The sequence below is a fragment of the Lithobates pipiens genome, unplaced genomic scaffold, assembly GCF_037356315.1.
Source record: "Lithobates pipiens isolate NorthernLeopardFrog02 unplaced genomic scaffold, aLitPip1_a1.2 Scaffold_1, whole genome shotgun sequence".
In the NCBI taxonomy this organism is placed as follows: domain Eukaryota; kingdom Metazoa; phylum Chordata; class Amphibia; order Anura; family Ranidae; genus Lithobates; species Lithobates pipiens.
Window position 1 is genome coordinate 108,703,524 of NW_027507685.1, and position 14,453 is coordinate 108,717,976.

Below are 14,453 nucleotides of genomic sequence, written 5' to 3' on the forward strand. Positions count from 1 at the left end.
GTAAGCAAGACTGTGTTATTAGGGGGACTCTGATGTAAGGGGGCCCCTGATGAAGCTTGTGATGTGCAGGAGGAATCTGATGTCAGGTGGGACTTTGATATTAGGGGGACTCTGATGTAAGGGGGCCTTGATGGGGATTTTGATGTAAGGAGTACTCTGGTGTAAGGGGGACTCTGACGTAAAGGGGGGAACTGTGATGGGGACCCTTAAGTAAGGGGGGACTCTGGTGGGGATTCTGATGTGGACCCTAATGTAAGGGATGCCCTGATAGGAAGTCTAATTTAAGGGGGGGCACTTAAAAGGATTCTGATGTAAGGGGGGTTCTGATGGGAACTTTGCAGTAAGGGGGGACTCTGGTGGGTATTCTGATGTGGACCCTAATATAAGGGATGCCCTGATAGGACTCTTATTTGGGGGGGGGGGGGCAGTGCTAAGGATTCTGATGTAAGGGGGGTTCTGATGGGGACTCTGATGTAAATGGGAGTCATTCATTTTTAAAACAGATTTTTTTTTTCAGCCTGTAAATATTTCTAAACAGTTTGGAGCCCCCTGGGTGGGAGGGATAATATGACAGCCAATACCAGTGGTCTCCTCCCACCTAGAGGAATTTCCTGTCTGTTATTGAGAGTACCCCATCATACATGGATCTGACATTCTGAGGACCCCACACCTTCTGACCACCCCACACCTACCAGGGACCCCACACCTACCAGGCACCCCACACCTACCGGGGACCCCACACCTTCTGGGCACCCCACACCTATCGGGGACCCCACACCTTCTGGCCACACCACACCTCCAGGGGACGCCACACCTACTGGGCACCCCACACCTACAAGGGATCCCACACCTACCGGGGACCCCACACCTACCGGGTCCCCACACCTTCCAGCCACCCCACACCTACTGGGGACCCCACACCTATCAGGCACCCCACACCTACCGGGGACCCCACACCTACAGAGCACACCACACCTACCGGGGGGACCCACACCTACCAGGCACTCCACGCCTACCGGGGACCCCACACCTACCGAGGACCCACACCTTCCGGGCACCCCACACCTACCGGGGACCCTACACCTACCAGGCACTCCACACCTACCCACTTTTAGCTCTGGTCCAAAGAGGCTCGGTTCCCCCATAGAGGTGCAGTTCCACCGGCTGTACTGGAACTGGTAGCGGCATTCCTCAGTGCCCAGGCGAGCGCCGGTACCGATGGCAATCATGGCATCTGGACGGGCCTCGCAGATGCTTCTCTGTCTCGGTGATAAGCCTGGCATTTTCCGGCAGATGATACTAGCGCCGAGAGCCAGCACAGACGATACCCCACTGGAGGAAAGATGGAGAAAAAAAGATGAGGAATCATTAATAACTGCCAGGACCGCCTCCGACCACCTCTCCCAATCCTACCGGTGATTGGTGGAAGCAGTGCAGACTGCAATATATAGATAAAGAATAAATACTTTATGGTCATTGCAACGCAAATTACAATGAAATTCTATACAATGTATCTCTACCCACTGACCCCGCCTTTTCTCTGACTTTATTGTTTACAAGTTTAAAGTATGTATGTTTTTTGCTGGAAAATTACTTTGAACCTCAACAGAAATAAGGGATGACAGGTTCTCTTTATGGAGAGATTTGGGGTCTATAAGACTCAAAATCTCTCTTCTACCTTTAAAAGCAAAAGATTAAAAAAATAAATAAAATTGGTCTTTTGCTTTAAAAGGAAAAAAAAATAAAAAATCGAAACCGGAAGTGATGTCATAACGTTGCTGTGGTCCTCCAAGGTCATAGAGGGGATCAGAGATTATGTGGTCTCTGTTAGCCCCTGTGGTTAGCTTTGTAGTGCTGTATAATGATTATGCCTTCCTTAATATGATGGAAAACTGTACCCCCCGCAGTCTCCAATAACGTGAAAAACCCCACAATGCTCTTATTAGCCAGAAACTTTATCTTCCCTTGCAGTACAGAGCATCCGGAAAGTATTCACAGCGCTTAACTTTTTCCACATTTTGTTTTGTTACAGCCGTATTCCAAAATGGATTAAATTCATTATTTTCCTCAAAATTCTACAAACAATCCCCCATAATGACAACGTGAGAGAAGTTTGTTTGAAATCTTTGCATTTGTATGAAAAATAAAAAAGGAAAAAAATCCCATGTACATAAGTATCACAGGCTCCTCCCATGTACATAAGTATCACAGGCTCCTCCCATGTACATAAGTATCACAGGCTCCTCCCCATGTACATACGTATCGCAGGCTCCTCCCATGTACATATGTATCGCAGGCTCCTCCCATGTACATATGTATCGCAGGCTCCTCCCATGTACATACGTATCGCAGGCTCCTCCCATGTACATACGTATCGCAGGCTTCTCCCATGTACATAACTATCACAGGCTCCTCCCATGTACATACGTATCGCAGGCTCCTCCCATGTACATACGTATCGCAGGCTTCTCCCATGTACATAAGTATCACAGGCTCCTCCCACATACATACGTATCCATGGCTCCTCCCATATACATAAGTATCACAGCCTTTGCCATGACACTCAGAATTGAGCTCAGGTCCATCCCGTTTCCACTGATCATCCTTGAAATGTTTCTACAACATGATTGGAGCCCACCTGTGGTAAATTCAGGTGATTGGACATGATTTGAAAAGGCACACAACTGTCTATATAAGGTCCCACAGGTAACATTGCAGGTCAGAGCACAAACCAAGCCAATCCATAGCATTGAAGGTCCCATTGAGCACAGTGGCCTCCGTCATCTGTAAGTGGAAGAAGTTTGGAATCACCAGGACTCTTCCTAGAATGGGCCGCCCGGCCAAACTGAGCGATCGGGGGAGAAGGAGCTTAGTCAGGGAGGTGACCAAGAGCCCGATGGTCACTCTGACAAAGATTATATGTTTCTCTGTGGAGAGAGGAGAACCTTCCAGAAGAACAACCATCTCTGCAGCACTCCACCAATCAGGCCTGTATGGTAGAGTGGACAGACGGAAGCCACTCCTCAGTAAAAGTCACATGGCAGCCCACCTGGAGTTTACCAAAAGGCACCTGAAGGACTCTCAGACCATCAGAAACAAAATTCTCTGGTCTGATGAAACAAAGATTGAACTCTTTGGCCTGAATGGCAAGCGTCATGTCTGGAAGAAACCAGGCACTGCTCATCACCTGGTCAATACCATCCCTACAGTGAAACATGGTGGTGGCAGAATCATGCAGTGGGCATTATTACAGTGGCAAGAACTGGGAGACTAATCAGAATGGGAAAGATTAATGCAGCAATGTACAGAGACATCCTTGATGAAAACCTGCTCCAGAGCGCTCTGGGGCGAAGGTTCATCTTCCAACAGGACAACGACCCTAAACACACAGCCAAGATAACAAAGGAGTGGCTACTGGGCAACTCTGTGAATGTCCTTGATTGGCCCAGCAAGAGCCCAGACTTGAACCCAATTGAACATCTCTGGAGAGATCTGAGAATGGCTGTGCACCACCGCTCCCCATCCAACCTGATGGAGCTTGAGAGGTCCTGCAAAGAACAATGGGAGAAACTGATCTAAAATAGGAGTGCCAAGCTTGTAGCATCATACTCAACAAGACCTGAGGCTGTAATTAGTGCCAAAGGAGCTTCACCAAAGTATTGAGCAAAGGATGTGATACTTATGTACATGGGAGGAGCCTGTGATACTTATGTACATGGGAGGAGCCTGTGATACTTATGTACATGGGAGGAGCCTGTGATACTTGTGTACATGGGAGTAGGGTTGCCACCTTTTCGTCAAGCCAAACCTGAACACTTTAGTGGCGCACGGCAGTTTGTTTTGCAGTACACGCTATAGGATTATAGGAGACTTGGGACACCTTTGAATGCCCTAGAAGAGTAGTAAGAGGCGCGCATAGCACGCTCCAGTGAACAGTGGCTGTGGCCAAATTGTGTTAATGGACTGGGGGGTGGACTTAAAGGGGTATGGTTAAATAAAACAAAAGCATTTGTGTGGCCATAAAATATGATTAGATTAATAAAATAAATGTCACACTTGAAATATGAATCTAGCTTACCTTAAAAGTGGATGGTGTCAGTGGGGCAGAGAGCGGTGTCAGTGGGGCAGAGAGCGGTGTCAGTGGGGCAGAGAGCGGTGTCAGTGGGGCAGAGAGCGATGTCGGTGGGCAGAGTGCAGTGTCAGTGGGGCAGAGTGCAGTGTCAGTGGGGCAGAGTGCGGTGTCAGTGGGGCAGAGTGCGGTGTCAGTGGGGCAGAGTGCGGTGTCAGTGGGGCAGAGTGTGCTGTCAGTGGACGGTGTCAGTGGGGCAGAGTGCGGTGACAGTGGATGGTGTCAGTGGGGCAGTGGACTTTTAATTACCAAAAAAAGCACTGCACAGTAATGCACAATTAAGTAATTATGTCAGGATGGTACTGCAGGGAGAACTAGACTGCAATCTTCAATCAGCAGCCATGTCCCTGGAAAGACCAGCATGCCGAGTCCCACATTGGAGAGCTTGTGGACTGTGAACTGCAGGAGAGTATAGACCCTCAGCTCTGCACTCACCCAGCGGTCTGTCTGTGTCCACTTAGCTCGCTCGGCAGGCTCTCTGTTCCTCTCGCTTTCTGGACAGGTCACATGGTCGGCTTGCAGAAGGGAAGAGCTGAAGCTGTGTGTCTGCATGGAGTAGGCACTGGCACGTCTCTCCCCCCTCACAGCCGCCCTGCAATGTGTCACAACCTAAGTTAGACAGCGCCAAAGACTCGGCCAGAGCGCCAGGCAGTGCAGGCAGGGAGGGAGACACCTGCACGTGGAACACCAATACAGAGAATAAGAGACATCTCAGCACTGTGTCCGGGGCTCAGGCAGACTGATTCCCGGACACAGGAGTCAAAACCCATACTGTCCGGGTGAATCCCGGACGAGTGACAACCCTACATGGGAGGAGCCTGTGATACTTATGTACATGGGAGGAGTCTGTGATACTTGTGTACATGGGAGGAGCCTGTGATACTTGTGTACATGGGAGGAGCCTGTGATACTTATGTACATGGGAGGAGTCTGTGATATTTATATACATGGGAGGAGTCTGTGATACTTATGTACATGGGAGGAGCCTGTGATACTTATGTACATGGGAGGAGCCTGTTATACTTATGTACATGGGAGGAGTCTGTGATACTTGTGTACATGGGAGGAGCCTGTGATACTTATATACATGGGAGGAGTCTGTGATACTTATGTACATGGGAGGAGCCTGTGATACTTATGTACATGGGAGGAGCCTGTGATACTTATGTACATGGGAGGAGTCTGCGATACTTATGTACATGGGAGGAGTCTGCGATACTTATGTACATGGAAGGAGCTTGCGATACGTACATGGGAGGAGTCTGTGATACTTCTGTACATGGGAGGAGCCTGCGATACTTGTGTACATGGGAGGAGCCTGTGATAATTGTATACATGGGAGGAGCCTGTGATACTTATGTACATGGGAGGAGCCTGTGATACTTATGTGTCAAGGCTGGCTTAGCCCTTCCTTCTCTAGGCTGACTACTCAGCTGTCCGCTAATTGCCAGCTCTCTTCTCTCTCCACAGTTACCAGCTGTTCCTGATGATGCTCATCTGACCTGCCTACTTAAAGCCTTCCAGCTCACTTCACCTCTGCCTTCGCCTTGATCACATCACTAGAAACCATCTCCTGTGGTTTGTTTAAAGACTGGCTTGCTGACATCCCTTCTGGCTCCTTATCCTGCTTGCGGTTGCTCTACTTGGATCCCTGACTTCAGGCCTGGCTGACTACCCGATCTGGTTACTGGACTCTGGCTATACTTGACTACGGTTTTTCTATTTACCTTTTTATTTTTATTAATAAACAAGTGTGATTTAATTGTACTTCTGTCTCACTCTGATTCATGGTTTCTGACAGTAGACGAAGGCCGTGAATTCAGAAGATACAGTCAATCCACTTGTTGGTAATATTTTTTCCAGATTGGATGAGCAAGCTCACCGCATGGATCAGTTTGCCATGGCGTTACAAACGCTCCTGAATCACACGGCTCACCTGGAATCCCCCACGGTGGCTGCTCCGGTACAACCTGAGTCGCAGGCTGTCCCTGCTGCTGCGCCAGTCTCTGTGCAGGCACCCGCCTCGAGCATTACCTCTATAAGAGGTTTGTCTGGTTCCGCTCCGCTTCCCCAGCGATTTGGGGGGCGATCCAGTTCAATGCAGAGGGTTTCTCAATCAGGTTGAGATATACTTTGAGATGCTGCCCCAGGCGTTTCCCATGGACAGAAGCAAAGTAGGTTTCGTGATATCTTTGCTTTCTGAGAGAGCCTTGGCCTGGGCTAACCCTCTATGGGAGACGCAAAAACCTGTTGTCTTGAGTTACCCTCAGTTTGTGGCCTCCTTTAAAGGGGTATTTGACGTTCCCGCATTCCATCAAGGATGAGATAGCAGCACAAGATATACCCACTCAGCTGGAGAGCTTGATCTCGTTTGCCTCCTGGTACCGAGTTGGTCAGTGAAGATGAACCCATGCACCTGGGCTTCATGCGTCTCTCTGCAGATGAGAGAGCCTTTAGGAGAAGGGAGAGATTATGCCTTTATTGTGGCCAGGCAAGTCACTTTTTGAAGTCTTGTCCTACCCGTCCAGGGAACGCCTGAACCTTGAGGTCCTGTCATGGACAGACCTTAGGTGGCTTTGTTTCGTCCCCAGTTATCCAGAAGGATAAGCCCCTGGTTTTGGTCACCCTTTCTTGGGCTGAGTCGTCCATCGAGATGCAGGCTCTAATTGACTCTGAGGCTGCAGGCCTGTTCATTGATGCTGCATTTGTTTCGCAGCACTCGATTCCGCTGCAGCTGTGTGGCACTCCACTTGCCATGGAGGCTCTTGATGGGAGACCTTTACAGCCTGCCTATGTGACTCATGAGGCGGTTCCATTGTCCATGGTGGTAGGGGCTCTTCACCATGAGATAATCCAATTCCAAGTTATTTCCTCACCCAGGTTTCTGCTGGTTATTGGCTATCCTTGGTTACAGAGGCACAACCCCTCCTTTGATTGGCTCCATGCTGAGATTCTCTCCTGGTCATCACAATGCAGCGAGACATGCTTCCTGAAGGTATCCAAGGTCCTGTGCACCTCTTCACTCCCCTCCCTGCCGGAGGAGTACCGCGATTTTAGCAATGTCTTTGATAAAGGTCAAGCCGGTAGTTTGCCTCCACACCAGTCTTATGATTGCGCAATTGACCTTCAACCTGGTGCCATACCTCCTCGTGGCCGGGTTTACCCTTTGTCGGTCTTGGAGTATAAGGCCATGGAGGAGTTTCTCGAGGTTTCATCCGCAAATCCTCGTTTCCTGCTGGTGCGGGTTTCTTCTTTGTGAAAAAGAAGAGCGGTGAACTGAGACCTTGTATAGATTATAGGGGTCTCAATCGTGTCTCGATTAAGAATGCCTACCCGATTCCATTGATTACAGAGTTATTTGACCGCCCCAAGGGAGCAACGGTTTTCACGAAGCTTGGCTTGAGAGGGGCATACAATCTCATGTGCATTAAGGAGGGCGACGAGTGGAAAACTGCGTTTAATACCAGAACAGGCCATTGTGAATACCTGGTAATGCCTGTTGGCCTTTGTAACGCCCCGGCAATTTTCCAGGAATTTATTAACAATGTCCTCCGAGATTTGTTGCAGTTGTGTGTGGTGGTTTATCTCAATGATATCCTCATATTTTCCAAGTCTCTGGAAGGCCACCACACAGATGTCTGTCGTGTGCTTCAGAAACTAAGAGAGAACAATCTCTATTGTAAACTGGAGAAGTGCGAGTTCCATCGTGAACAGGTTACATTCCTGGGCTATGTCATTTCCACTGCTGGTTTTTCGATGGACCCAGAGAAACTTTCGGCAGTCCTACGTTGGCCTCGACCCGTGGGTTTACGTCCTCTGCAGCGTTTCCTGGGCTTTGCCAACTACTATCGGAAGTTTATTAGTAACTTCTCGTCTCTGGTCAAGCCCCTGACTGATATGACCAGAAAGGACGGTAACCCACAGCGTCGGTCTCCGGAGTCCATTAAGGCCTTTGAGACTCTCAAGGCTGCCTTTGTTTCTGCTCCTGTGTTGGCACATCCTGATCCTACGTTGCCTTTTATCCTAGAAGTTGATGCTTCTGAGACTGGAGTTGGCGCCCTTCTGTCTCAATGTCCTAACTCTGAGAGCGCTATGCATCCGTGTGGCTACTTTTCCAAGAAATTGTCACCTGCTGAGTGCAATTATGAGATTGGTGACAGAGAGCTGTTGGCGATCATTTTAGCCCTGAAAGAATGGAGACATCTCCTTGAAGGTACCACTGTGCCTGTTCTTATTCTTACTGACCATAAGAATCTTACATTCTGTCTGAGGCTAAGCGACTCTCCCCCAGAAGGGCGCGATGGGCTCTTTTCTTGTTGAGCTTTAATTGAGCTTGAATGTAAGGGCTGATGCCTTGTCACGACAGTTTTCCTCCACTTCCAAGTCGGAGTCTGTTCCGGTTCCTATGATTCCTCCTGATCGTATCTTGGCTACGGTTCGCACCAGTCTTACTTGTCCTTTGGGTGAAAAAATTCTTGCTGCTCAGGTCCATGCTACTCCTGATAAACCTTGTGACCGCTGCTTTGTCCCAGAGAGTCTCCGTACTGCTGTGCTCCAGACTTACCATTCTCCCAGAGCAGCTGGCCATCCTGGGAAGAATCAACTCATTTGGGCCATTTCCCAACACTTCTGGTAGCCTAGTCTACGGGCTGATATTACTGCCTTTGTAGCTGCCTGTTCGGTGTGTGCTCAGAGTAAGACTCCACGACACCTTCCAGTGGGCCTCCTGCAACCCATACCCAATGGAGAGAGTCCCTGGACTCACCTGTCTATGGATTTCATTGTGAAGTTGCCCAACTCCCAAGGCAACACTGTTATCCTAATGGTGGTTGACCGGTTCTCAAAGATGTGTCATTGTGTTCCACTTAAGAAGTTGCCTACTTCTAAGGAACTGGCTTCCATTTTTGCTCGGGAGATCTTTCGCTTACATGGGATACCCAAGGTGATTGTCTCGGACAGGGGCAGTCAGTTTGTCTCCCGGTTCTGGCGAGCCTTTTGCGCACAGTTGGGAATTCAGCTTGCGTTCTCTTCTGCGTATCACCCGCAGTCTAATGGGGCCACAGAACAAGCCAATCAGTCCTTGGAGCAATTCCTACGTTGCTATATTTCTGACCATCATAACAACTGGTCTGACCTATTACCTTGGGCAGAGTTTGCTCACAACAGTGCCTTGAATTCTGCCTCCCGATTGTCTCCATTTATGGTGAATTATGGTTTCCAACCCTCCATGTTGCCTGACTCGTTTGTTCCGCAGAGTATTCTTGCGTTAGAGGAGCATCTCTGTGGGCTTCATTCCACTTGGGTACAAGTCCAGGAGGCTTTGCGTCATGCTAATGATAGGTACAGACTCCATGCTGACCGCAGACACCTGCCTGCGCCTTCCTACCAGGTTGGGGACAGGGTCTGGCTGTCATCTCGCAACCTCCGGCTTCGTGTAACCTCACTGAAGTTTGCACCTCGGTTTATTGGGCCTTTCCGTATCCTTTGCAGGATTAACCCAGTGGCTTACGCTTTGGACCTTCCTCCTAGTATGTGCATCTCAAATGTGTTTCATGTCTCCTTATTGAAACCGTTGGTCTGTAACCGATTTACCACCTCGGTGCCACGTCCTCACCATATTCAGATTGAGAACCATGAGGAGTATGAGGTACAATCCATTGTTGACTTGCGTAGGTTCCGTGGGTGCATACAGTACCTGGTGCATTGGTGCATATGGTCCGGAGGAACGCTCCTGGGTTTCATCCTCTGACATACATGCCCCTGTCCTCCTCCATGAGTTCCATAGATGGTTTCTCCTCAAGCCCGGTGGCCCTCCGAGGGAGAGGGGTCATTGAGGAGGGGGTACTGTCAGAGCTGGTTTAGCCGTTCCTTCTCTAGGCTGGCTGCTCAGCTGTCAGCTAATTGCCAGCTCTCTACTCTCTCCACAGTTACCAGCTGTTCCTGATGATGCTCGTCTGACCTGCCTACTTAAAGCCTTCCAGCTCACTTCACCTCTGCCTTTGCCTTGGTCACATCACTAGAAACCCTCTCCTGTGGTTTGTTTAAAGACTGGCTTGCTGTAATCCCTTCTGGCTCCTTATCCTGCTTGCGGTTGCTCTACTTGGATCCCTGACTTCTGGCCTGGCTGACTACCTGATCTGGTTACTGGACTCTCGCTATGCTTGACTATGCTTTTTCTATTTACCTTTTTATTTTTATTAATAAACAAGTGTGATTTAATTGTACTTTTTGTCTCAGTCTGCTTCATGGTTTCTGACACTTATGTACATGGGAGGAGCCTGTGATATTTATGTACATGGGAGGAGCCTGTGATACTTATGTACATGGGATTTTTTTCGTTTTTTATTTTTAATAAATTTGCAAATATTTTAAACAACCTTCTCTCACGTTGTCATTATGGGGGATTGTTTGTAGAATTTTGAAGAAAATTAATCCATTTTGGAATAAGGCTGTAACATAACAAAATGTGGAAAAAGTGAAGCGCTGTGAATACTTTCCAGATGCTCTGTATGTCTTAGGAGTGTGGGAGGAAGCTGACACAAACACAGGGAGAACATGCAAACTCCATGCAGACTATAGTTTTCTAGTTGGGATTTGAACTAGGGACCCTTGTACTGCAAGGCAGAAGTGCTAACCACTAAGCCACCAAATTCACAATGCCAGAGGTTTGCAGACCGCGCAGAGTTAAGCCTTAATCATCTCCCGTGCCAAGCTGGGCAAAGACCAGGCGCAGAGTGGTGGCAGATAACAGGTCATCAAATCCGCTATCGATCCATCCGCAGCCTGCAACTGAACCCCCCCCCCCCCTCAACCACCAACAACACAAGGGGCCTTTCTCTGCCAACCCCGCAGAACAAAACGTCTGTGTTTTCCACGGCGGGATCAAGCGCTCTGTCACTTAACACTAAAGTCCCATTCTTATTTATTTATTTATCATGGAATAAATGGGATGCTCACAGGGACCGATGAAAGCAAAGTAGCTGACGGAACAAGGACACAGAACAGTGTGAGCTCAGCGATCACTGCTCTTCTGTTCAAGGATCCGCAGATACGTACAGGCGTTCCGTGTGATGCCCACCCAAAAAGAAAGAGCTGATCCCAGTCATAACATCAAAGTTGACATCAGCCATGTACATGCTACAAAATACAATTCTACCCATACCATACATGGACACTACAGTGCCAACATGATCTTACCTCCGTACAGGACCACAATACATTCTATGCCACGCTATTAAAGGGACACTACATCACAGCGGTGTCAAACCCAATCGCGGGCAGCATCAGCATTATGGTTGTCCTCAAAGGGCTGATTGTATCTGTAAGACTACATACATTATCTCACAAAAGTCAGTATACCCCTCACATTTTTGTAAAAAAATTTCTAGTATCTTTTCATGTGGCAACACTGAAGAAATTACACTTGTTTACAATGTAAAGTAGTGAGTGTACAGCTTGTATAACAGTGTAAATTTGCTGTCCCCTCAAAATAACTCAACACAGCCATTAATGTCTAAACCGCTGGCAACAAAAGTCAGTACACCCCTAAGTGAAAATGTCCAAATTGGGGCCCAATTAGCCATTTTCCCTCCCCCGGTGTCATGTGACTCGTTAGTGTTACAAGGTCTCAGGTGTGAATGGGGAGCAGGTGTGTAAAATTGGTGTTATCGCTCTCACTCTCTCATACTGGTCACTGGAAGTTCAACATGGCACCTTATGGTGAAGAACTCTCTTAGGATCTGAAGAAAAGAATTGTTGCTCTACATAAAGATGGCCTAGGCAATAAGAAGATTGCTAAGACCCCGAAACTGAGCTGCAGCACAGTATCCAAGACCATACAGAGGTATAACAGGACAGGTTCCACTCAGAACAGGCCTCACCATGGTCCACCAAAGAAGTTGAGGTCACGTGCTCAGCGTCATAGCCAGAGGTTGTCTTTGGGAAATAGACGTATGAGTGCTGCCAGCATTGCAGCAGAGGTTGTAGGGGTGGGGGGGTCAGCCTGTCAGTGCTCAGACCATACGACGCACACTGCATCAAATTGGTCTGCATGGCTGTCGTCCCAGAAGGAAGCCTCTTCTAAAGATGATGCTCAAGAAAGCCTGCAAACAGTTTGCTGAAGACAAGCAGACTAAGGACATGGATTACTGGAACCTGTGGTCTGATGAGACCAAGATAAACTTATTTGGTTCAGATGGTGACAAGCGTGTGTGGGGGCAACCAGGTGAGGAGTACAAAGACAAGTGTGTCTTGTCTACAGTGAAGCATGGTGGTGGGAGTGTCATGGTCTGGGGCTGCATGAGTGCTGCCGGCATTGGGGAGCTACAGTTCATTGAAGGAACCATGAATGGGTAAAGGTGATGGACTGGCCAAGCATGGCTCCAGACCTAAACCCTATTGATCATCTGTGGGGCATCCTCAAACGGAAGGTGGAGGAGCGCAAGGTCTCCAACATCCACCAGCTCCGTGATGTCCTCATGGAGAAGGGGAAGAGGACCTCAGTGGCGACCTGTGAAGCTCTGGTGACCTCCATGCCCAAGAGGGTTAAGGCAGTGCTGGAAAATAATGGTGGCCACACAAAATATTGACACTTTCGGCCCAGTTTGGAGATTTTCACTTAGGGGTGTACTGACTTTTGTTGCTGGCGGTTTAGACATTAATGGCTGTCTGTTGAGTTATTTTGAAGGGACAGCAAATTTACACTGTTATACAAGCTATACACTCACTACTTTACATTGTAGACAAGTGTCATTTCTTCAGTGTTGTCACATGAAAAGATAGAAGAAAAGATGTACAAAAATGTGAGGGGTGTACTTACTTTTGTCAGATACTGTAAATGTATGTATTCTTTTATCATTTTAACCCCCGGGGTGACAGATCCCGGGGGTTAGAATGCCATACTATACAAGGAAGCTACACCACCAACACGACCGACCACTGTACTGTCCATAATACATTCTATGCCAGTGATGGTGAACCTTGGCACCCCAGATGTTTTGGAACTACATTTCCCATGATGCTCCACTACAGTGCAGAGTGCCAGAGCATCATGGGAAATGTAGTTCCAAAACATCTGGGGTGCCAAGGTTCGCCATCACTGTTCTATGCCATACTATACAAGGACACTACATCACCAGCATGACCTACGTAGACTAAAACATTGATGGACAGTACAGGCAAAAGGACAGACCTCCAATGGTGTTCCATTGAGACCTGGATATTTAGAAGCCATAACTTACTCACTTTGAGTAAATGATCACCTGAAATAGGGCAGGGCTAGTACTAGCAATGGGCAGGGCTTGCGGTGGCAGGTGGTTCCTAATATAGCCAGCAACTGTTGGATCTTCTTTTTTTTTTATAGCTATAACCAGGGGTCAAGTCCTGGGGAAAAAAGTGTGGAACTACCACCCAAGATCCACTTCCCCACCAAAAAAAAAAAAATATACGTTCATATGCACAAACACTTCAAAAGTGGCATTTTTCATCCAATGTTTGTATTGTGTGTATGAAGCTCAACTGTTAGTACATAAAAAAAAATCCTCAATAAACATAAATACGGTAATTCTCTGAATAATCAGCATTCATTCAATTGTGCTTCCATGCAAATTTAAACATCATGTTCTGATCTTTATTGGGGAATTTTATTTTGTATATAGAGTGTTTATGTGGTGAGTTTACACTTTTCATTGAACAGAGTTTGGATAACACAGGGTTAAACCGAAAGGTCATAAATGAACTGCACATTATCTGGACAGAATGCTTGGGGAGATAGTGATGTGTTCCTGCTTAGGAGATGTATGTTAGCTTGGGGGGCTGCAAACTCTGCAGGGCTCCAACACACACTCGCTGCTATTCCAACCCTTCACATATTTCCACATAAACTTCCCTCCTGGCATTAAACTTTTCCAGGTATTGTGCTCAGCTTACCACCCCAAACTGATGTTCCTCCCTCAGCTCACCTCTCTCCCTGCATGTCCTGTGAGCAGAATAGCTGTGCTCCTCCTCTGGGTTCTCTCATCATATGGCACTGAAGATAGAGGAGGGGGGATTCAGTGGGACACACAGAGCAAGTATGCAGGAGACTGGGGGGGGGGGGGGGATGAGGATACAGAAGATCAGCAGGGGACGGCGGGGAGGAGTGCATCAAGAGATCTACCGGTCAGTTAGCTGTGATTGACAGATAGATAGATCGAAGCGGAAGCTGTCATGGGGCCCACTACTGGCAATGCCTGAATGGTCAGGTGTGCGGCACTTACTATTGTGAGCTGTGTTGGCAGCTGCTGGTGTAGCACCTGCCACACAGCTCACATACTTCAAAGTCTTG

The 14,453-nt window shown here is 48.1% G+C and overlaps 1 protein-coding gene across 2 annotated transcripts in view; it reads right to left on the bottom strand.

The window, feature by feature from the left end:
- Positions 1-14,453, bottom strand: part of LOC143963675 (protein Wnt-7b-like) — a 50,345-nt gene that overhangs the window by 16,381 nt on the left and 19,511 nt on the right. For both annotated transcript variants that reach the window (XM_077473489.1, XM_077473417.1), the window contains one exon: positions 1,106-1,332. In XM_077473489.1, the coding sequence (XP_077329615.1) occupies positions 1,106-1,332 (227 nt within the window). The remainder of the gene's footprint in view (positions 1-1,105; positions 1,333-14,453) is intronic.